The sequence below is a fragment of the Stenella coeruleoalba genome, assembly GCF_951394435.1.
Source record: "Stenella coeruleoalba genome assembly, chromosome: 1".
In the NCBI taxonomy this organism is placed as follows: Eukaryota; Metazoa; Chordata; class Mammalia; order Artiodactyla; family Delphinidae; genus Stenella; species Stenella coeruleoalba.
This window is the reverse complement of record NC_137169.1, coordinates 53,188,582-53,212,011: the sequence shown is the minus strand read 5'-3', so window position 1 is coordinate 53,212,011 and position 23,430 is coordinate 53,188,582. Positions and strand designations below refer to the sequence as shown.

General features: G+C 36.0%; 1 protein-coding gene across 7 annotated transcripts in view; it reads left to right on the top strand.

Annotated features, from left to right (window-relative positions):
- DOCK7 (dedicator of cytokinesis 7) overlaps positions 1-23,430 on the top strand; it is a 214,156-nt gene that overhangs the window by 143,452 nt on the left and 47,274 nt on the right. For all 7 annotated transcript variants that reach the window (XR_013829415.1, XM_079929009.1, XM_079929007.1 and 4 more), the window contains 3 exons: positions 1,052-1,191; positions 7,201-7,370; positions 8,360-8,514. Coding sequence is in view for 6 of the 7 variants with exons in the window: in XM_079929009.1 (XP_079785135.1) it covers positions 1,052-1,191; positions 7,201-7,370; positions 8,360-8,514 (465 nt within the window). In the remaining variant the exon portion in view is untranslated. The remainder of the gene's footprint in view (positions 1-1,051; positions 1,192-7,200; positions 7,371-8,359; positions 8,515-23,430) is intronic.

Here is a 23,430-nt window from a genome sequence, read left to right as displayed (position 1 = left end):
AGATTAGAAAACATCAGAGAACACCCCCAACTTTTCATTTTACCTTTGCAAAAATTCTTAAGGATCAGCCTGTTTCCACATACTTTTACCTGGCTAGGACACACTTCTTCCAATAACAAATGAGGCTAGTCTTTTGCTCCCTTCCCCCATCCTCTGTCAAAGATGTGGCTACACAGTCAAGTACAAATTAATCAAAGGTACAGTTCCTAAAACCTTTAATGAAACACATTTGTTTACACCTGACTCCCTGCTGAACATCTCATTCAGCCAAGAAATTAACAGAATTTCTTCCATTATCTCGTTCCCTACTTTCTCATCTAACTGCAGAATTTTCAGATTCTAATAGATGACAGAGACATCACTCTTTGGGAAGTGGGGGCAAGGATAGTTTTATATGCTTATTAGGAAGATGATTTCTCCATAGAGAGATCTGAAGTCTGTTCTTCTAAGAAACCTCGCATGGGCGGTCTTGAATATGGATTAAGGATGATGAGATTGAGGACATTCTTGCCTTAAGCATCTTGTGGGGGGGGGCGGGATGCTATTTTACAGTATTAAAAAACTCTTAAAAACTCAGTGAGTGGACAAAAAAAGACAGTAATTTTCTGGAGATAGTGTTTTCCCTGAAAAACAACTTCATAGTATTTGAAATTTCTCTGGAAACCCATAGATAGCCTTGACTATGAATATTTCTCTTGTACTCAGCAGTGAGTACATAATGTATCATATGGATTTAGTTCCTTTTTTCCCTTCAGAGTATGATATTGAAACATTAAGTGGCTAAAAGTATAAAGGAAAAAGCAGATGAAAAAATTTTAATATGAGAAAAAGGAAATTGAAAATAATTTAAAATGTTATTTCATCATAGTTTCCTATACCAAAAGTAAGAGCAGTTACTTTCTCCAATGTTAATAATAGTAATGTAAAAATAAACTTAAAAAGTTTATCTCACTTTCAGATAATGCTCACATCTCATTTGTTGTAGTGCTCTGTCTATAGAATGTTTTGTTGCATAGCTGTTATAGTTTTGTTCTACCTCACTCCCAAACAGAGTTCTGGATTTTCCACCACTGTGCAAGACCAGAAGATTGCAAATATGTTTGAATTGTCTGTGCCTTTCCGCCAGCAACATTATTTGGCAGGACTTGTGTTAACAGAGCTGGCTGTCATTTTAGACCCTGATGCTGAAGGGTGAGTAGACCAGTTTTTGCCGTGTAGAATATTAATTTGATTTTGGACAATGGGACAGAAGTATCCACTTAACGTCCTAGGAATCACAAGAATACTGTTTACCACTCTTCTTCTACTTCTGTGTTCACTAAGTTCCATACTCATGTTATTTCTATATTTCATCAGTTTTAAGAAAGACATTTTTTGTCATCTCTGAATTTGATGTTTGTCTTGAAATCAACATTGCATCATGGTTTAGTTGGTGGCCTTTTTTTCCTTCTTAGTAGTACATAAAATATTTGTGCATATTAGTAGATGGACTTTTAGATTTGCTGATATACAGCAGGCACATTTCAGTTAAGTAGACTAATCTGTTTGATTCCTTGTGAGGAAAATTTATGATTTGCCATCATACTCTGTAGCATGTACTTCAAAATTTGCTCTATAAACAAACGTCCTTAGGTTTTAGAAACTTCCAAAATTGTGTATACTTTCAAAGAATTACTGGAAATTGATATAGTAAGAAGAGTATATTGTCTGATGATTTGAATTTATAGAAATAGCTTTTCTATAAATGTGTTGTGATCTAAGATCCGTATAGGGTATTTCTATGTTAACAGCTATTTTCAAAAATCTGAATGACTGTAACTCATTTGGGTAATAATTGCTTTTTTTCCCCATGATAATATCATTAGGAGTTTGTAATGCAGTTTAACCTGAAGTAAGAGCTCCAGAGAACAAAAGGAGATACTTTTGAGCAGGTTTTTTAAGAATCCTATGATGTATTTGTTGAACGAATGAAAAAGGATGCTTGTAAAGTTCTTAGCGATGGGACATGGTTAATGCTTAGTAAACTGTCAAAGGCTAAAGCTTCTGCAAATGAAAGTCATGAGTTTTTTTCATAACAGCAACTTCTTGCATTAGGAATATAGTTTTAAGAAGCAGTTTTTCACTCTGTGCTCTGCAGAACTGTAAGGTTGTGAAAAGGTCCTTAATGTGCTTCCATGTAGGATGGGGTTGGGGTGTAGACATTGGAGTATGGAGAGGACAGACTAAGTGGGTGAAACCCTGGGTCTCCCACCCCTGCTTGCCACCACTCTTATATTTTGCCATTGATAAATGAATATAATGTCATCAGGGGGGAAGGATCCATTGTTTGAAAAAAATCACTCTGAAAACAATTTCTAAACATACTACCTTTCTTAATAACTGTTATATCTCTATCATTTGACTCTATATTTCCAGTATTTTTACTTAATACATCAGGATAAGTTTGGTTACCAGAAACAGAAAACCTTTCTTCATACTGGCTGGCTTTATTAAAGGAAGGATATTTATTTTTTCATAATTGGGAGAAAGGTAAAGTTTTTAGCACACTATAATCAGCAGCTCAATAATATTATCAGGGTTCTGTTTCTTTATATCTCTTACTTCTATAGAAACCCCTCAGCTTTATCCTGAGGCTAGTGTGCCTCTCATGACTGTGAGATAGTTGCTCTGGCAGTTGAGCTTAGATTATTACTTGTTCATGTCCAGCAGAGGACAGAGGGAAAAAAACCCTCTTTCAAGCATGCAGTGCACATCTTTTCTTTGGACTGATTTGGCTCACTTGCCTATCCTGTACTGTTACAGTCACCAGAGCAATGCCAGGTTCCTGGATGGATTAGATCACTTCTACTCAAATGTGGTGCTTAGACTGGTTTTGGTTCATGGGTGGTTTGTTACAAAGCAGAAGGTAAGGACCTCATGCCTAAATGTAAATCAGCTGTCACTAAAAAGTGTTCAGTTCATATGATATTTTTTTTTGTAGACCTTCTCAGTTAAGGAAACAATTAGTTAATTAACATTTATCTCTTCTCACACTGATAATGAAACAGCTTTACTGACTGTCTGCTTTAAGTAGCAGGGCTAGTCTGATTGGATCTATCTACTTCAGAAGCTGGGGGAATGGAGTCAGCTTCCCCTGAGTCACAGGGGCAGGAACGTATACCTGAAAATTTTTACATTCTATTAGGAAGGAAGACAGGGGAAGGAGATGTTGTGTAGGTGTTCAGCAGTGTCTGATAAAAAGTAGAGAATTCTAACAGTCAGCTATTTTTGTGATGAGGTTTCTTTCTCACATGAAGGATCAGTTCTATTAAAATAGATACATTTCTGTGGAACAATATAGGACCTATGAAAGACTTCTTTTTTATCTTTTCCAGCTGGTCTTCAGAGTTGGTCCTTTGACACTTGGAAAGATTTTCTATCAAGTCTGAAAGCCGTGATAACTGTGTTCACTACTACTTTGTCTATTGAGTTAAAAAAGATAACTGGAAGAGCTTTAAATAGTAATATACAGGATTATAAGCTTTTACTGTTGCTTGTTTCCTCCTTTTCTCACTCTTTCCTGCACCCAGTCCATTAGCAAATGCCTTAATACTACCTCCAAAATATATCCCAAGTTTAGCTACTTCTCTCCGTCTTTACTGCTGCTCCCCTAATCATGCTTCCATTCTTCCCTCCCTAAAAATCCCTTTTCTACCCAGCAGCCTACATGGTCTTTTAGAAATGAAAATTAAATTACGTCACTTCCTTGCTTAAAACTCTTTAATGTGTTTAAAAGCACACTTAACTTTTAAAATAGTTAAAAGTGTGTGCTTTTAAAATAGCATTTAAAATAAAATTCAGACTTAATAATGGACCTCAAAGCCCTATATATCTAGCTGTTGTCTACACTGCCACTCTCTTCCCTCCTCACATACTAAAATCTAGCCATCCTGGCCTTCTTTTTGTTTCTCTAATGGGCCCAACCCAGTCCCACCTTAGGGCCTTTGGACTAGGACTTTTCTCTGCCTGAAGCAATGCTGAAATTGCCCTAAGATCTCCACATAGGCATTTCCTCCTTGTGGTTCTTCAGGTCTCCACTCAAAGAGTATCATCTACTCACTGAGACTGTCATTGGCCACCCAATCTGAATTATAGCTGTGTTGCCGTTGCCACAATTATTCTTAACCAGATAAGCCTGTTTTATTTTCTGCAAGGCACTTACCTGAAATTTGCTTGTTTGTTCATTATCTGTCCCCTTCCTTTAGAATGTGAGCTCAAGAGAGCAGGCACTTTCTTATTCACTGCTGTATTCCCACTGCATTAGAATTGTGTCTGGTACAGAGTGGACACTTGATAAGTATATGTTAATTCAGTGAATGAATGATTGACTATGAGAGACTCACATCTCTAAGTTTTACATTCTTCTTATATTTACATAGGTAAAATACAACATGCATTTGTTAGATAGACCCTTAAGAGGATTGTTTTTCTTTTTATTCCTTCTGCTTGCTAAGTAATCAAAAATAATTCCTTGAGTAGCAATAATATGTTCTAATATTGTTTTAAAAATTTATTTTATTTAATTTTGGCTGTGTTAGGTCTTTGTTGCTGCGTGCAGGCTTTCTCTAGTTGCGGTGAGCGGGGGCTACTCTTCATTGTGGTGCGTGGGCTTCTCATTGCGGTGGTTTCTCTTGTTGCAGAGCACAGGCTCTAGGAGCACGGGCTTCAGTAGTTGTGGCACGCAGGCTCAGTAGTTGTGGCGCACGGGCTTAGTTGCTCCACGGCATGTGGGATCTTCCTGGACCAGGGCTCAAACCCATGTCCCCTGCATTGGCAGGCAGATTCTTAACCACTGTGCCACCAGGGAAGCCCCATATGTTCTAATAATGACCAAAGATTTGCTCTCTAGAAATTTTCATTGCAGTTAGAAAGTTACAACATTGAAACAGGATACTATGGTTAAATGCAGATTTTGTAGTACAGACCTAGTTTTGAAGAAGATTAGCACCTTTATTATAGCATTTGTAAAACTGAATTATTATTTTTGTGTCTGTGTTTCTCTCTTGCTAAAGCAAGCTCTTTAAGAACAGGGACAATGTCTTATCTCCAACATCTAGCATAGGATATGACAGGTCCTGCATGTGTGTGTGTGTGTGTGTGTGTGTGTGTGTGTGTGTGTGTGTGTGTATAATGGCTGAATGTGATTGAGTAATGTAGACACATGAAAAGGCTTCATGAAGACCAGTGGGTAGAGTTTAGATAGGTTGAAGTCTGGCGCTGGTAGCTGCTGAGAGATGTTAAATATATACCCAGGTTTGGGAATCATCACTGATGATACAAGTTGAAAGGGAGAACATAAAAGGCAAATGATCAGAATCTGAGACTTGGGAAGAATGATGGAGAATATGAGGAATAATGGGAACTCTTTGGAGAAAACACTGAGAAGAAAACATAAAAGATGACAAAGTGTCAAGTAGAGAGCTAGAAAATGAAATCTGAGATATGTCCATTAGATGGAGTTCTTGACAGTATTTAAAAATATACTTTCTGAATAAAAACTGGAAGGAAGAAGAATCTCCAGGTAGATTTCATATATACCTACGTAAAATGGTAGATAAGCTAAAGAGCCCCGGAGGAAGAATACCTGGTTTGCAGTCCTAGCCTTTAAATATGCTGTGTGATCTTAAAAGAGAAAAGCTAATATTTACTGAAAACGGCAGTGTGCAAGGCACTGTGCTAATAAGCATGTTACATAAATTATGTAACTTAATTTTCACAGGCACCTTATGAGGTAGGTTATTACCTTCATACATAGATAGGGAAACAGAGGTTAAGTATCTTTGAAAAATCATTTAGCTATTAAATGATGAAAGGGGTACAATACCATGTGGTAAGCATTCAAAAACTTAGTTTCAGAGAAAGAGAGTAGATATTAGGAAGTAAATGGAAAAAAAACGCTTGATATATACTGCACATTCAGGAAGTTTATTACTAGAGAAATCATATAATAGTTTATTACTAAGAGAAATACTATAAATAAGCCAGAGCAAACTAGTTTCAGGTGAACATGTATTTTCAAGATAGGAAAGAAGGGAAGAATTTAGTGAGGAAGGACACTGAAGCTATTGAAGAAAGAAATTTTTCTGAGATGAAAGGAAAGATGATTTGGTAGCTGTAAAGATGGAGATGTGTTAAAAGACCTGGCCAGAGCAAATTCAGAACGGCTTTTCTTTCCTAAAAGAAAGTTGGAGGTAAGGTCTTCTATTGAGATTGATGGTGAGAGGCTTAAGGAGAGAGAATAAGATCTGAAACAGCTGCCGGATACAGCATTAAGGGCAGTTGAAGTTGGATGAATTTTTCTTTAGAATGTTTTTCATAGTCAAAGCAGCTTCAGTCTAAGAAGAGAAGCCAAAAAAGTGTGAAGATGAGAGTGATCCTTGCTAGTGTATTAGCCAGTTGAAACTTGGGATTGGGAGTCTAGAAAGTTGTAAGGGCCCAAATGAGCAAGGAAGTTCAGTTTAAATAGAGATGTCGAAGGCAACCCTAGCCATGAACTACATAGCCCATTAGGTAGAGAATTTTTCTTTTAGATAAAGGAAATAAAAGTTTATTTTGGTTAAATGTGAAAAGATTTTATTTGATGAAATAAAATTTACAACTACTTAAAATTTACTTTTTTTTTTTTTGCGATACGTGGGCCTCTCACTGTTGTGGCCTCTCCCGTTGTGGAGCATAGGCTCCGGACGCGCAGGCTCAGCGGCCATGGCTCATGGGCCCAGCTGCTCCGCGGCATGTGGGCTCTTCCTGGACCGGGGCACGAACCCGTGTCCCCTGCATCGGCAGGCGGACTCTCAACCACTGTGCCACCAGGGAAACCCCTACATTTTTTGCTTTAAAATATAACCGTAACTGGTTTTAAGTTATTTAATATTAAAATGCCCTAAGGAGTTAATGAAAAAATATTCGGATTTACTCTTAAATGAATTTGTATAGTATTTCCTTTTCCCTCAGTTCTTATTTTGTACAGCGAGATATTATTTATTTTTTGGACATTGATTAATTTTAAAATGAGAAGTGTTTTATAGGAATACATGCAAATATGTGGCAAAGTTAAGAAGCTGAATAAAGTGGTTCAGTACCATGACTTACTGTTTGCTCTAAAGATATTAACTAATCTCTGTGACCTTACTGCAGCTGCTTCTTCATCTTCTTTTTAACTAGACTGTTTGGATTGCATAAGAAAGTCATCAATATGGTACACAATTTACTATCCAGTCACGACTCAGACCCACGGTACTCTGACCCCCAGATAAAGGCTCGGGTGGCTATGTTGTATCTACCTCTGATTGGCATTATCATGGAAACTGTTCCTCAGCTGTATGATTTTACAGGTACTTAGTATATTTAAGACAAACTAAAGGCAAATCTCAGTGTTTAAAAGTATTAGAAAATATCTCAAAGGTGATCTTATTTTAGGAAAAGAAATATAAGGAAACTTACACTGACATAGGTACACTGTAAATACATAACATATTTCTGAAAAACTTTTGACTGTGTGAGAAAATTCACTGCAAGGTTTCTGTAAGCATTTCTTATGACAAATTTTTAAATAATGATTTTATAGCATTTCTATACCTACCTATTAAGAAATAGGGTTTTTTTGTGTGAGTGTATACTGTTCATCTGAAAAAAACAATATGAGAAAACTTGCTAGATGTCCACCACCCTCAGTCTCAATTTTATTCATATACATAAAATTGAAATTAATATTCACCTGAATAACAACAATGATGTTTATTGCTAATACTGGGTTAATAAGTTGAAGTTTTGTTACTTTTTAAAAACTGGAACCCACAAAGTTTTATTCCTCTTGCTTTCCATTTTTAGAATTTACTTAAATTCCTTCATTTGCCTTAGAGAAAACACTGTAGGTTGCATTTGAACTAGCAATTAACCTGATAAAGTACTTCCAGTTCAACTAAAAAAATTTTACTGGTATCTAATATGTATTATCAGTAGGTGCTGGTGATATAAAGATAGCAACTCTTTCCCTTTGAGAGACTAATAGTAGTTTTCCCAGTATTTTGATCACTAAAGCAGGTTTCCTTATCTGAAGGCAGAAATTTATATTATTATATCTTCTTTTACTAGCAAGTTAAAGTTCTCTACAAAACTATAAATATTACTACAGGAATGAGTTAATGTTTAAAATATTTAAATTATTTTTTTAAAAGAAGTAAATATAATGATAAGCAGTATATGTTAATAGGTTTTTCTTTAAAGAGTAAAGGAGAATAAGAAAGGGAATTGCTTGCTCAATAGCTGTTAATTAAGCTAAACAGAAGTTTTCTTTATTTATTTTTGGGTGATTTTTTTCCAGAAACTCACAATCAACGAGGAAGACCAATCTGTATAGCCACCGATGATTATGAGAGTGAGAGCGGAAGCATGATAAGCCAGACAGTTGCCATGGCAATTGCAGGAACATCAGTTCCTCAGCTAACAAGGCCCGGCAGTTTCCTCCTCACATCAACGGTAAAAACAACCCTCCTACAGAAGTTTTATCTGGAAAGACAGATATTTCCAAGGATATACCCCTTAATAACAGATTATTGTACTAGCTGATGCAGAAGTGCTCTGAGTTTTATTTATTTTGTGGAAACATTAAGGTTTTGAGAATATTGCCCGTCTTGTACTAAGTTGTTTTTAAAATTAATTACCTCAAGCTTTATGGTATAAAGCTCTATATTCTGTCATTTAGAGTTTTGAAGGTTGCCTTACTTATAGCCTATTTTCTTCATTTTTAAAATCCATTTTATTCTTTGTCAGCCCTAAGAAATAGTCTCAGTTATTTAGCAGTTGAGAATATTTATTTTTAATCTGTGAAGATTTATACTTTTTCATATTTAAATAAATTGATATTCATTCAGCCCTGTAATTTTCCCCTCTTAAAGAGGGAAGAACAGGGAGGCAGGGAGTAAACAAACTTAATAAAACAAGATCAAATTCTAAAAGTTTTAGATGACTTCTTTCAGAAAACTGCAATCATACTTATGGAAGATAGCTTACTAGACAACTTTTTTAAAAGTTTTATTGAGATAATTTACATGTCAAAAGATTCACCCATTTTAAATGTACAATTTCATGGTTTTTAGTATCTTTACAGAGTTATGCAGCCATCACCACAATCTAATTTTAGAACATTTCCATCACCCCAAAAAGAACCCTGAAGCCTATTAGCAGTCACCCTCTACTTCCACACAGCACCAACCCTAGGCAGCAACTAACCTACTTTCTGTCTGTATAGATTTGCCTGTTCTGGACATTTCATATAAATGGAATTATAGACTGTGATCTTTTATGTCTGGCTTCTTTCACTAAGCATAATGTTTTTGAGGTTCATTCATGTTGTGACATGTATCAATACTTCTTTTTTTAATGCCAAATAGTATTCCTAAATATTGATAGACCAGATTTTTATCCATTTATGAGTTGATGAACAGTTGAATCATTTCCACTTTTTGGCTGTTAGGAATAATGCTGCTATGAACATTTGTGTACATGTCTTTGTGTCCAGATATGTTTTCATTCCTTTTGGGTGGATACCTAGGAATGGATTTGCTGGGTTATATTGTATCTCTATCTTTAACATTTTGAGAAACTTCTAAACTTTTTCAAAGTGGCTGCTCCATTTTAAATTCTCACCAGCAATGAATAAAGGTTCCTGTTTCTCTAAATCCTCATTGACACTATTATCTCTTTTTTATTATATATACTTCATACCTTAGTGTGTATGAAGTGGTATCTCATTGTCATTTTGATTTGCATTTCCCTAAAGTCTACTGATACTGAGAGTATCTTTTCATTTGCTTATTGGCACATCTTTTTGTATATCTTATTTAGAGAAAAAGTCCATTCAAATCCTTTAATGTTTTAAAATTGTGTTATTCATCTTCTTGTTATTGAGTTGAAAGAGTTTTTTATATATTCTGGATATAAATTCCTTATCAGATATGTGATTTGCAGATATTTTCTCCAGTGGATTATCTTTTCCCTTTTTATTTCCTTAAATATTTATTTATTTATTTATTTGTCTGTGTTAGGTCTTAGTTGCAGCATACGGGATCTTTCATTGCGGCACATGGGCTTCGAGAGCGCGTGGGCTCTGTAGTTGTGGTGCATGGGTTCCAGAGCACGTGGGGTCTGTAGTTGTGGCGCACGGGCTTAGTTGCCCCGCAGCATGTGGGATCTTAGTTCCCCGACCAGGGATCAAACCCGCGTCCGCCTGCATTGGAAGGCAGATTCTTAACCACTGGACCACCAGGGAAGTCCCTCTTTTCACTTTCTTGATGCTGTCATTTGAAGTGCAAAAGTTTTTAATTTTGATGAATTCCAGTTTTTCAGTGTTTTCTTTTACTTGCTTTTGCTATTGTAGATACAAAATAATATATAAAGTACATGTATAGTTAAAATGTAATAATAGAAGAAACAGCAGTGTACCTATCACTCAGCTTCAGAAATAGAACATTGCAATTTCCTTGGAAGTTCCCAGTTTGCCATCAGTTCAATCCCTTTCTCCCCTCAAAATGACCACTATTCTCAGTTTTATTGACCTTGTTTTTCATTTTTTAAAACCTTGCTTATGTGAAATATACCACAAATGAAAAAGTACATGAAACATAAATGTAAATGTTTACAAAAGATTTTAAAATGAATATCTTTGTAACCACAATTCAGGACAAAATATAGAACATTGACCACCTTCCAGAAATCCTTGGCCTGCTGTTTTCCACCACAGCTATCCACCAAGCCACCCACTATCCTAACTAATGAAGTAATTGCATAATTTCGTTAATAGTTTCACCATCTAAGTTTGCATCCCTAAATACTATAGTTTAGTTTTACACTATGTCTTTAATATTCCTCTAGGTTGTAAAATATAGCTGTAATTCACTGATTTTTCATTTTGGCATGATATTCCATTGTCTGACTATAGATCAATTTATTTACCCATTCTATTGATAGATGCATAAATGGTTTCTGATCTTTGGTTACAAATTACAGTCATATAGATTCTTCTGTATGTTTCCTGTCTGCATGTACACACTTTTATTTAGGGTATTTCTTAGGAGTGGAATTCGCTGGGTCATATATGTGTACCCTCTTCTATACTAGATATGCCATGATGTTTTCCAAAAGGTTTGTCTTAATTTTTATTTGCACCTGCTATATGAGAGTTTCTGTTCCTTCATATGTTCGTCCATCTGCACTTAGAATATTCAAACATTTAAATTTTTGTCAATTTGGTAATATATCATTATATCTCATTTTAGCATTCATTTTCCTGATGTCTTATGAGGGTGTGCACTTTTTCATATAAATGGCTATTTGGATTTTTTCTTTTGAAGTATCTAGAGTTTTTTTGCCCATTTTCCATTGGATCTTCTGCCTTTGCTTGTAATTTATAGTAGTTTATATGTCTGGATCAAGCCCACTGTCAATTATAAGTGGTTCAAAGATTTCTTTCTTTTTTTGTGGCTTGCTTTTTCATACATTTAATTGTGAATTTGATGATAAGTGTCGTATTTTAAAGTAAGATTGTATTGAATCTATGGATCAGTTTTTGGGAAAATTAATATTTTTACATGCTTGAATCCCCAAATCTTTGAATATGTTAGATCTCCCCACTATTTAGGCTTTCCTTAGTGTCTACACATACATAAACTTTTATAGCTTTCAACAGAGGCCCAGAACATCCTTTGTACGTGTATAGTTGGTCATTGATATTTTAAAAATATTTTAGTAATATTATAAAATTATATAATATGATAATATATACTACACATAAATTTTGTATATATAACATTATATTCTTATAGTCTCATAAATGTCATCGTTTTCAAAATTGTTTTCTAATTATTGTTTTCTAATTTCTAATTGTTTTCTAATTGTTGATTGCTATTTTTTTTTTTTTTTTGCCATGCCACGCGGCTTATGTGATCTCAGTTCCCTGACCAGGGATTGAACCCGGGCCACGGCAGTGAAAGTGCCAAATCCTATTAGACTACCAGGGAACTCCCTAATTGTTGATTCCTTTTATGTGGGCATAGAATTGATTTTGAACAATGTTTATTTCCAGCAGAATGACTAAACTAATAACAGAGGTATAGATTTTTTTTTTATATATACACAGTCATATCATCTGGCAGTTTCATTTCTTCCTTTCTTTTTTTTTCCATAACTTATTTACTGGCTAGAACCTTGAGTACAATGTTAAATAGAAGTAGTGATAGTTGGCATCATTAAAGGGGAACCTTGCAACATTTCATTCATTTTTTTTTTTACATTTTTATTGGAGAATAATTGCTTTACAATGGTGTGTTAGTTTCTCCTTTATAACAAAGTGAATCAGTTATACATATACATATGTTCCCATACCTCTTCCATCTTGTGTCTCCCTCCCTCCCACCCTCCCTATCCCACCCCTCCAGGTGGTCACAAAGCACGGAGCTGATATCCCTCTGCTATGCAGCTGCTTCCCACTAGCTATCTATTTTACATTTGGTACTGTATATATGTCCATGCCACTCCCTGGCTTTGTCACAGCTTACCCTTCCCCCTGCCCATATCCTCAAGTCCATTCTCTAGTAGGTCTGTCTCTTTATTCCTATCTTACCCCTAGGTTCTTCATGACATTTTTTTTTTCTTAAATTCCATATATATGTGTTAGCATACAGTATTTCTCTTTCTCTTTCTGACTTACTTCACTCTGTATAACAGACTCTAGGTCCATCCACCTCATTACAAATAGCTCAATTTCGTTTCTTTTTATGGCTGAGTAATATTCCATTGTATATATGTGCCACATCTTTATCCATTCATCCAATGATGGGCACTTAGGTTGTTTCCATCTCCTGGTTATTGTAAATAGAGCTGCAATGAACATTTTGGTACATGACTCTTTTTGAATTATGGTTTTCTCAGGGTATATGCCCAGTAGTGGGATTGCTGGGTCATATGGTAGTTCTATTTGTAGTTTTTTAAGGAACCTCCATACCGTTCTCCATAGTGGCTGTACCAATTCACATTCCCATCAGCAGTGCAAGAGTGTTCCCTTTTCTCCACACCCTCTCCAGCATTTATTGTTTCTAGATTTTTTGATGATGGCCATTCTGACTGGTGTGAGATGATATCTCATTGTAGTTTTGATTTGCATTTCTCTAATGATTAATGATGTTGAGCATTCTTTCATGTGTTTGTTGGCAGTCTGTATATCTTCTTTGGAGAAATGTCTATTTAGGTCTTCTGCCCATTTTTGGATTGGGTTGCTTGTTTTTTTGTTATTGAGCTGCATGAGCTGCTTATAAATTTTGGAGATGAATCCTTTGTCAGTTGCTTCATTTGCAAATACTTTCTCCCATTCTGAGGGTTGTCTTTTGGTCTTGTTTATGGTTTCCTTTGCTGTGCAAAAGTTTTGAAGTTTCATTAAGTCCCATTTGTTTCTGTTTTTATTTGCATTTCTCTAGGAGGTGGGTCAGAAAGGATCTTGATGTGATTTATATCATAGAGTGTTCTACCTATGTTTTCCTCTAAGAGTTTGATAGTTTCTGGCCTTACATTTAGGTCTTTAATCCATTTTGAGCTTATTTTTGTGTATGGTGTTAGGGAGTGATCTAATCTCATACTTTTACATGTATCTGTCCAGTTTTCCCAGCACCACTTATTGAAGAGGCTGTCCTTTCTCCACTGTACATTCCTGCCTCCTTTATCAAAGATAAGGTGACCATATGTGCGTGGGTTTATCTCTGGGCTTTCTATCCTGTTCCATTGATCTGTCTTTCTGTTTTTGTGCCAGTACCATACTGTCTTGATTACTGTAGCTTTGTAGTATAGTCTGAAGTCAGGAAGCCTGATTCCTCCAGCTCCGTTTTTAGTTCTCAAGATTGCTTTGGCTATTCGGGGTCTTTTATATTTCCATACAAATTGTGAGATTTTTTGTTCTAGTTCTGTGAAAAATGCCAGTGGTAGTTTGATAGGGATTGCATTGAATCTGTAGATTGCTTTGGGTAGTAGAGTTATTTTCACAATGTTGATTCTTCCAATCTAAGAACATGGTATATCTCTCCATCTATTTGTATCATCTTTAATTTCTTTCATCAGTGTCTTATAATTTTCTGCATACAGGTCTTTTGTCTCCTCAGGTAGGTTTATTCTTAGTTATTTTATTCTTTTTGTTGCAATGGTAAATGGGAGTGTTTTCTTGATTTCACTTTCAGATTTTTCATCATTAGTGTATAGGAAGGCCAGAGATTTCTGTGCATTAATTTTGTATCCTGCTACTTTACCAAATTCATTGATTAGCTCTAGTATTTTTCTGGTAGCATCTTTAGGATTCTCTATGTATAGTATCATGTCATCTGCAAACAGTGACAGCTTTACTTCTGGTTTCCCGATTTGGATTCCTTTTATTTCCTTTTCTTCTCTGATTGCTGTGGCTAAAACTTCCAAAACTATGTTGAATAAGAGTGGTAAGAGTGGGCAACCTTGTCTTTTTCCTAATCGTAGTGGAAATGCTTTCAGTTTTTCACCATTGAGGAAGATGTTGGCTGTGGGTTTGTCATATGTGGCCTTTATTATGTTGAGGAAAGTTCCCTCTATGCCTACTTTCTGCAGGGTTTTTATCATAAATTGGTGTTGAATTTTGTCAAAAGCTTTCTCTGCATCTATTGAGATGACCATATGGTTTTTCTCCTTCAATTTGTTAATATGGTATATCACGTTGATTGATTTGCATCTATTGAAGAATCCTTGCATTCCTGGAATAAACCCCACTTGATCATGGTGTATGATCCTCTTAATGTGCTGTTGGATTCTGATTGCTAGTATTTTGTTGAGGATTTTTGCATCTATGTTCATCAGTGATATTGGCCTGTAGTTTTCTTTCTTTGTGACATCCTTGTCTGGTTTGGTATCAGGGTGATGGTGGCCTCGTAGAATGAGTTTGGGAGTGTTCCTCCCTCTGCTATATTTTGGAAGAGTTTGAGAAGGATAGGTGTTAGCTCTTCTCTAAATGTTTGATAGAATTCGCCTGTGAAGCCATCTGGTCCTGGGCTTTTGTTTGTTGGAAGATTTTTAATCACAGTTTCAATTTCAGTGCTTGTGATTGGTCTGTTCATATTTTCTATTTCTTCCTGATTCAGTCTTGGCTGGTTGTGCCTTTCTAAGAATTTGTCCATTTCTTCCAGGTTGTCCATTTTATTGGCATAGAGTTGCTTGTAGTAATCTCTCATGATCTTTTGTATTTCTGCAGAGTCAGTTGTTACTTCTCCTTTTTCATTTCTAATTCTATTGATTTGAGTCTTCTTCCTTTTTTTCTTGATGAATCTGGCTAATGGTGTATCTATTTTGTTTATCTTCTTAAAGAACCAGCTTTTAGTTTTATTGATCTTTGCTATTGTTTCCTTCATTTCTTTTTCATTTATTTCTGATCTGATCTTTATGATTTCTTTCCTTCTGCCAACTTTGGGTTGTTTTTTTTTTTTTATTCTTCTTTCTCTAATTGCTTTCGGTGCAAGGTTAGGTTTTTTATTCGAGATGTTTCTTAAGATAGGATTGTATTGCTATAAACTTCCCTCTTAGAACTGCTTTTGCTGCATCACATAGGTTTTGGGTTGTCATGTCTCCATTGTCATTTGTTTGTAGGTATTTTTTGATTTTCTCTTTGATTTCTTCAGTGATCACTTTGTTATTAAGTAGTGTATTGTTTAGCCTCCATGTGTTTGTATTTTTTACAGACCTTTTCCTGTAATTGAAATCTAGTCTCATAGCATTGTGGTCAGAAAAGATACTTGATACAATTTCAATTTTCTTAAATTTACCAAGGCTTGATTTGTACCCAAGATATGATCTATCCTGGAGAATGTTCCATGAGCACTTGAGAAAAATGTGTATTCTGTTGTTTTTGGATGGAATGTCCTATAAATATCAATTAAGTCCATCTTGTTTAATGTATCATTTAAAGCTTGTGTTCCCTTATTTATTTTCATTTTGGATGATCTGTCCATGGGTGAAAGTGGGATGTTAAAGTCCCCTACTATGAATGTGTTACTGTCGATTTTCCCTTTTATGGCTGTTAGCATTTGCCTTATGTGTTGAGGTGCTCCTATGTTGGGTGCATAAGTATTTACAATTGTTATATCTTCTTCTTGGATCGATCCCTTGATCATTATGTAGTGTCTTTCTTTGTCTCTTGTAATAGTCTTTATTTTAAAGTCTATTTCGTCTGATATGAGAATTGCTACTGCAGCTTTCTTTTGGTTTCCATTTGCATGGAATATCTTTTTCTGTCCCCTACTTTCAGGCTCTATGTGTCTTTAGGTCTGAAGTGGGTCTCTTCTAGACAGCATATATATGGGTCTTGTTTTTGTATCCATTCAGCCAATGTGTGTCTTTTGGTGGGAGCATTTAATCCATTTACATTTAAGGTAATTATTCATATGTATGTTCCTATTCCCGTTTTCTTAATTGTTTTGGGTTCGCTATTGTAGGTCTTTTCCTTCTCTTGTGTTTCTTGCCTAGAGAAGTTCCTTTAGCATTTGTTATAAAGCTGCTTTGGTGGTGCTGAACTCTCTCAGCTTTTGCTTGTCTGTAAAGGTTTTAATTTCTCCATCAAATCTGAATGAGATCCTTGCTGGGCAATCTTGGTTGTAGGTTTTTCTCCTTCATCACTTTAAATATGTCCTGCCACTCCCTCTGGCTTGCAGAGTTTCTGCTGAAAGATCAGCTGTTAACCTGATGGGGATTCCCTTGTGTGTTATTTGTGTTTTTCCCTTGCTGCTTTTAACATGCTTTCTTTGTATTGTATTTTTGACAATTTTGTGTCTTGGCGTGTTTCTCCTTGGATTTATCCTGTATGGGACTCTCTGTGCTTCCTGGACTTGATTATTTCCTCTCCCATATTAGGGAAGTTTTCAACTATAATCTCTTCAAATATTTTCTCAGTCCCTTTCTTTTTCTCTTCTTCTTCTGGAACCCCTATAATTCGAATGTTGGTGTGTTTAATGTTGTCCCAGAGGTCTCTGAGACTGTCCTCAGTTCTTTTCATTCTTTTTTCTTTATTCTGCTCTGCAGTAGTTATTTCCACTATTTTATCTTCCAGGTCACTTATCCGTTCTTCTGCCTCAGTTATTCTGCTATTGATCCCTTCTAGAGTATTTTTAATTTCATTTATTGTGGTGTTCATCGTTACTTGTTTCATCTTTAGTTCTTCTTAGGTCCTTGTTAAATGTTTCTTGCATTTTCTCTATTTCCAAGATTTTGGATCATCTTTACTATCCTTATTCTGAATTCTTTTTCAGGTAGACTGCCTATTTCCTCTTCATTTGTTAGGTCTGGTGTGTTTTATCTTGCTCCTTCATCTGCTGTGTGTTTTTCTGTCTTCTCATTTTGCTTATCTTACTGTGTTTGGGGTCTCCTTTTTGCAGGCCGCAGGTTCGTAGTTCCCGTTGTTTTTGGTGTCTGTCCCCAGTGGCTAAAGTTGGTTCAGTGGGTTGTGTAGGCTTCCTGGTGGAGGGGACTATTGCCTGTGTTCTGGTGAATGAGGCTGGATCTTGTCTTTCTGGTGGACAGGTCCATGTCTGGTGGTGTGTTTTGGGGTGTCTGTGGCCTTCTTATGATTTTAGGCAGCCTCTCTGCTAATGGGTGGGGTTGTGTTCCTGTCTTGCTAGTTGTTTGGCATAGGGTGTCTAGCACTGTAGCTTCTTGGTCGTTGAGTGAAGCTGGGTGTTGGTGTTGAGATGGAGATCTCTAGGAGATTTTTGCTGTTTGATATTACATGGAGCTGGGAGGTCTCTTGTGGACCAGTGTCCTGAAGTTGGCTCTCCCACTTCAGAGGCACAGCACTGACTCCTGGCTACAGCACCAAGAGCCTTTCATCCACACGGTTCAGAATAAAAGGAAGAAAAAGTAGAAAGAAAGAGAGAAAGAGAAAGAAAGAAAGAAAGAAAGAAAGGAATAAAAGAAAGAAAGAAAGAAAGAAGGAAAGAAAGGAAAGGGAGGGAGGGAGGGAGGAGAGAAGGAAGTAAGGATGGAAGGAAGGAAAGAAATAAAGAAAGAGGATAAAATAAAGTTATTAAAATAAAAAATAAGTATTAAGAAAAAAAATTTTTTTTAAAGAAAAAAAGGAGAAAAGAAAAACGGACAGATAGAACCTTAGGACAAATGGTGGAAGCAAAGCTATACAGACAAAATCTTACACAGAAGCATACACATACACCCTCACAAAAAGAGGAAAAGAATAAATCTTGCTCTCAAAGTCCAGCTCCTCAATTTGGGATGATTCGTTGTCTATTCATGTATTCCACAGATGCAGGGTACATCAAGTTGATTGTGGAGCTTTAATCCGCTGCTTCTGAGGCTGCTGGGAGAGATTTCCCTTTCTCTTCTTTATTCTCACAGCTCCCTGGTCACAGCTTTGGATTTGGCCCCACCTCTGCATGTAGGTCGCGGGAGGGCGTCTGTTTTTCGCTCAGACAGGACAGGGTTAAAGGAGCAGCTGATTCGGGGGCTCTGACTCCCTCAGGCCGGGGGGAGGGAGGGGCACGGAGTGCTGGGCGAGCTTGTGGCGGCAGAGGGCGGCAGGACGTTGCGCCAGCCTGAGGCGTGCTGTGCGTTCTTCCGGGGAAGTTGTCCCTGGATCCCGGGACCCTGGCATTGGCAGGCTGCACAGCCTCCCCGGAAGGGAGGTGAGGATAGTGACCTGTGCTCGCACACAGGCTCCTTGGTGGTGGCAGCAGCAGCCTTAATGTCTCATGCCCGTCTCTGGGGTCCACGCTTTTAGCCGCGGCTCGCGCCTGTCTCTGGAGCTCCTTTAAGCAGCGCTCTTAATCCCCTCTCCACGCGCACCAGGAAACAAAGAGGGAAGAAAAAGTCTCTTGCCTCTTCGGCAGGTCCAGACTTTTTCCCGGACTCCCTCCTGGCTAACCGTGGTGCACTAACCCCCTGCAGGCTGTGTTCACACCGCCAACCCCAGTCCTCTGTGCTCTGACTGAAGCCTGAGCCTCAGCTCCCAGCCCCGCCCGCCCCGGCTGGTGAGCAGACAAGCCTCTCGGGCTAGTGAGTGCTGGTTGGCACCAGTCCTCTGTGTGGGAATCTCACCGCTTTGCCCTCCGCACCCCTGTTGCTGTGCTCTCCTCTGTGGCACCAAAGTTTACCCCCTTCACCACCCGCAGTCTCCGCCCGCGAAGGGGCTTCCTAGTGTGTGGAAACCTTTCCTCCTTCACAGCTCCCTCCCACTGGTGCAGGTCCCGTCCCTATTGTTTTGTCTCTGTTTGTTCTTTTTTCTTTTGCCCTACCCAGGTATATGGGGACTTTCTTACCTTTTGGGAGGTCTGAGGTCTTCTGCCAGTGTTCAGTAGGTGTTCTGTAGGAGTTGTTCCATGTGTAGATGTATTTCTGGTGTATCTGTGGGGAGGAAGGTGATCTCCACATCTTACTCTTCCACCATCTTCCCCTCGTCCCATTTCATTCTTAAACATAGGTGCTAAAGATTTTGGTTTTGGGGTTTGGTTTTTTTTTTAAGATACCCTCTGTTATATTATGGAAGTCCCCTTCTGTTCCTAGTTTACTAAGAGTTTTATTTTTGTAATTATGAATAGTTGTTGAATTTTATCATGCTTTTTTGCACCATTGAGACTGTCATTTTATTTTGCTTTGTAATCTCTTACTGTGACCCCTTTCAGTTGATTTTCTAGTGTTAAACCTACCTTGAATTCCTGAATTAAACCCAGCTTTTTCATGATTGTATATTAATAGATTTGGTTTGCTGCATTTTGTTTAAGATTGTGTAACCATGTTAGTAAGATTTTTTTCTTTCTCATAATGTTCTATTCAGATTTTGGAATCGGGGTAGTTTAGCCAATTAAAATGAGCTAGGGAATTTCCCCTTTTATTCTGTTCCCTGAAAGTACTTGTTTAAAATTGAAATTATTTCTTCCTAGAATACTTGGAGAATTTGTGAGTGAAGCCATCTATACCTGCAATTTTCTTTTTTGAAAGTTTTCAAATTACCTGTATAATTTCTTTAATGATTGTAAGACTGTTCAAGTTTTCTATTTCTTTTTACACTGGTTTTTATAAATTTTATTCTAGCAGAAATTTATTCAAATTTCTTGGCATACAGAGTTGTTTCAAATATCTTCTATGATCTTTTTAATGTCTATAACATCTATAGTAGAAATAAACATTTTTATTTCTGAGACTGGCTTTTTATATCTTTTGTCTTAAATCAGTCTCAACAGAAATTTGTATATTCCTTTAGTTTGTGTAAAGAACCAATTTAGGGTCAATGTTGATCCTCACTTTTGAATGTTTATCTTTATTATTTACTGTCTTCTACTTACTTTTGGTTTATATTGATGTTCTTTTTTCTGACTTCTTGAGATGGATGCTTAACTCACTAATTTTCATCCTTTCTCTCTGATACATATTTTAATCATAAACATTTTCCTTTAATTATTGTTTTAGTTACATACCGCAGTGTGTAGGTAACATTTTCATTAGTCATCAAAATATATCTTAAGTTCATTGTGATTTCTTTTTAGACTTTTGGGTTATTAAATTGTTTTTGTTTGAGAATTTCCAGTCATATGAAAATTTCTAGTAATCCTTTTGCTTCTGATTTTGGCCTAATTGAATGATCAGAGAACTTACTCTACATAATTAGTTATATTTGTGGGAGTTGGTTTTATGGTCTAGTACGTGGTCAGTTTTTGCAAATATCTCACATATTTGAAAAGAATGCATATTCTTCATTTGTTCTATATTTATCCATTATATGCATTACATCAAATTGGTTAATCCTATTGTTTAAATCTTCTTTCTCTTTACTGAATTCTGTTCACTTTTTCTAATATCCCACTACAACTGTGGTGGTGTAATTTCTTCTTGTCATTCTGTCAGATTTTGTTTTATTTCCTTTGAGGCCTTATTATGAAATACCTAATTTAAAATTGTTATATTTTTGATGAATTGTACCTTTTGTCAACATGAACTGTAATGCTTATTTTTTATTTGCCTTAAAGTCAATTTTGTATAATACTGGTATAGCTATGCTAAGTTTCTTTTGATTAGCGTGTATGTGTGTATGTGTGTGTGTGTATGGCATGAGTTTTCCCATCCTTTTACTTTCATTGTTTTTTTTCATGTTTTAAATGTGTCTTTTATAAACAGCATATGGTTAGAGTTTGTCTTACATTTGTAAAATCTGGTCTATTCATCTTTGTCTTTCACTAGAGTTTTAAAACCCATTTACATTTAGTATAATTAAATTAATGTACCTAACATTTTAATTTTACTTCATGTTTTCCCACCCCTATTATGTATTTCTTTTTGTCTCATTTATTATCTTCTTTTGGATCATTTTTTTCTCATTGTAGTTTTTCCTCATTCCACTTTTTCCTCTATACTAGGTTGGAAGTCATACATTCTGTTTCTCTTCTTTTTGTGATTGTATTACAAATAAGAATATGCTTTCTTAAATTTCAATCTAATATTAATCATTACCTTTACTTTCACATTGGTTAATAGAAGGATCTTAAAACAGGTTGACTTCATTTACCTTTCTTCCTACTTAAATGCCATCTTTAGTTTTATGTATCATTAAACCTCACATCATCATTATTATTTTTTTATGGCTATATAGAATCAATTATTTAGATTTGCCCATGTGTTCACCACTTTATTTGCTCTTGATTCTTTCTCAAATTTGTGACTTCTATGAGATGTTTTTCTACTCTGAAATATATCCTTTAGAATTTTCTATTCTGTGGTGATGAACTCTCTGTTTCTTTGAAAAATGTCTTTATTTGACCTTCATTAGGATTCCTTTTTTAAGAAGTAGCATCTGAGTTTCCTCTGTTTTATTTCAGCCTGCTGAGGACATTGTTCCCATTGTCTTCTCATTTCCATTGCTACTTTTGAGAAGCCAGCTGTGGCAAACTGTTACTTCTTTGAAAATAACTTGTCTTTTTTTCTGTCGTTTCTTTGATTGTCTTCTTAAAATTGGCTTTCTGTGGTTTCAATTGTTGAGACTAATTTTGAATTTCTTTATGTTTATTCTGCTTGGTAGCTTTTTTGGACTTCTTAAATTTATGATTCAGCATCTTTCTTCAGTTCTATGAAATTCTCAGCTGTTATGTGTCCAAATATGTCCTCTTCTCCATTCTGTCTCTCCTCTTTCATATTCCAGTTAAACTTATGTTAGTCCTTTTTATTGTATCGTCTTTGTCTCTACTCTTCTGTGTATTCCATCTTTTTGTTAACCTGTGCTTCATGCTAGAACTTTTCTTTTGATCAATCTTTCAGTCTACTAATTCTCTCCTTAACTATACCTGATATTACATTACACCAACCTACTGAGTTCTTAATTTGGTTATTGGGTAAATTTTTTTCAGTTTTCTAAATTCTGTTGTTTCTGCTATTTCTTTTCAATAAAACATTTCTCTTTATATTTTCAAGTTTCCAGTCATGATTTTTAATCTTATTTTTTGGGCAACGGTGCATAGAATGTGTGGTTGTTTTATAGTCTCTGATAATTTCAATACCTTAAGTCTTAATGTACCTTTTTCTGTTATCTGTTTTGTCAGTTCTCACTCATGATGTATTGCTTCTTTGTGTGCCTAGTTTGTGACTGTGTACTGGACTTTGTATTTGCAGTATTACTTGTATGTATAATAAGAGTCCTGGGGTTGTGGTTTCTTCCTTCACAGAAGATTCATTGATGGGTAATACCAAACCAGAATTATCTTTTTTTTTTTTAATGCTTTGAGAGAATGGAGAAAACAGCCCCTCAATTTTTTGTAGGGCTTAATTCTCTCGTAGAAACTTGATTGAGAAAGACTGTTCTGGATACAAATCTCAGGTTGTTTTTTTTTTTTACATTCTAACATAGTGATATTTTTTTTAAACATCTTTATTGGAGTATAATTGCTTTACAATGGTCTGTTAGCTTGTGCTTTATAACAAAGTGAATCAGCTATACATATATCCCCATATCTCCTCCCTCTTGTGTCTCCCTCCCACCCTCCCTATCCCACCCCTCTAGGTGGTCACAAAGTGCTGAGCTGATCTCCCTGTGCTATACGGCAGCTTCCCACTAGCTATCGGTTTTACATTTGGTAGTGTATATATGTTGGTTTTATATGCAACAAATTTCTACTAATTTATGATGTGCTTTTTCTATGTATCTATTTCTTTATTAATTGAATGAACAAACACACATTCTCAATTTCAGTGTAAGCAAATATGATCATCTTTTTGTGGCTTATGGTTTACGCTTTTTATGTATTATTTAAGAAATTCTGTCCTACTCCCAAGATTATAAGTATGTTCTTTTATATTTCTTTTTAACATTTAAGTTCTTTCTTTGTCTGGAATTTATTTTTTGTACAATAG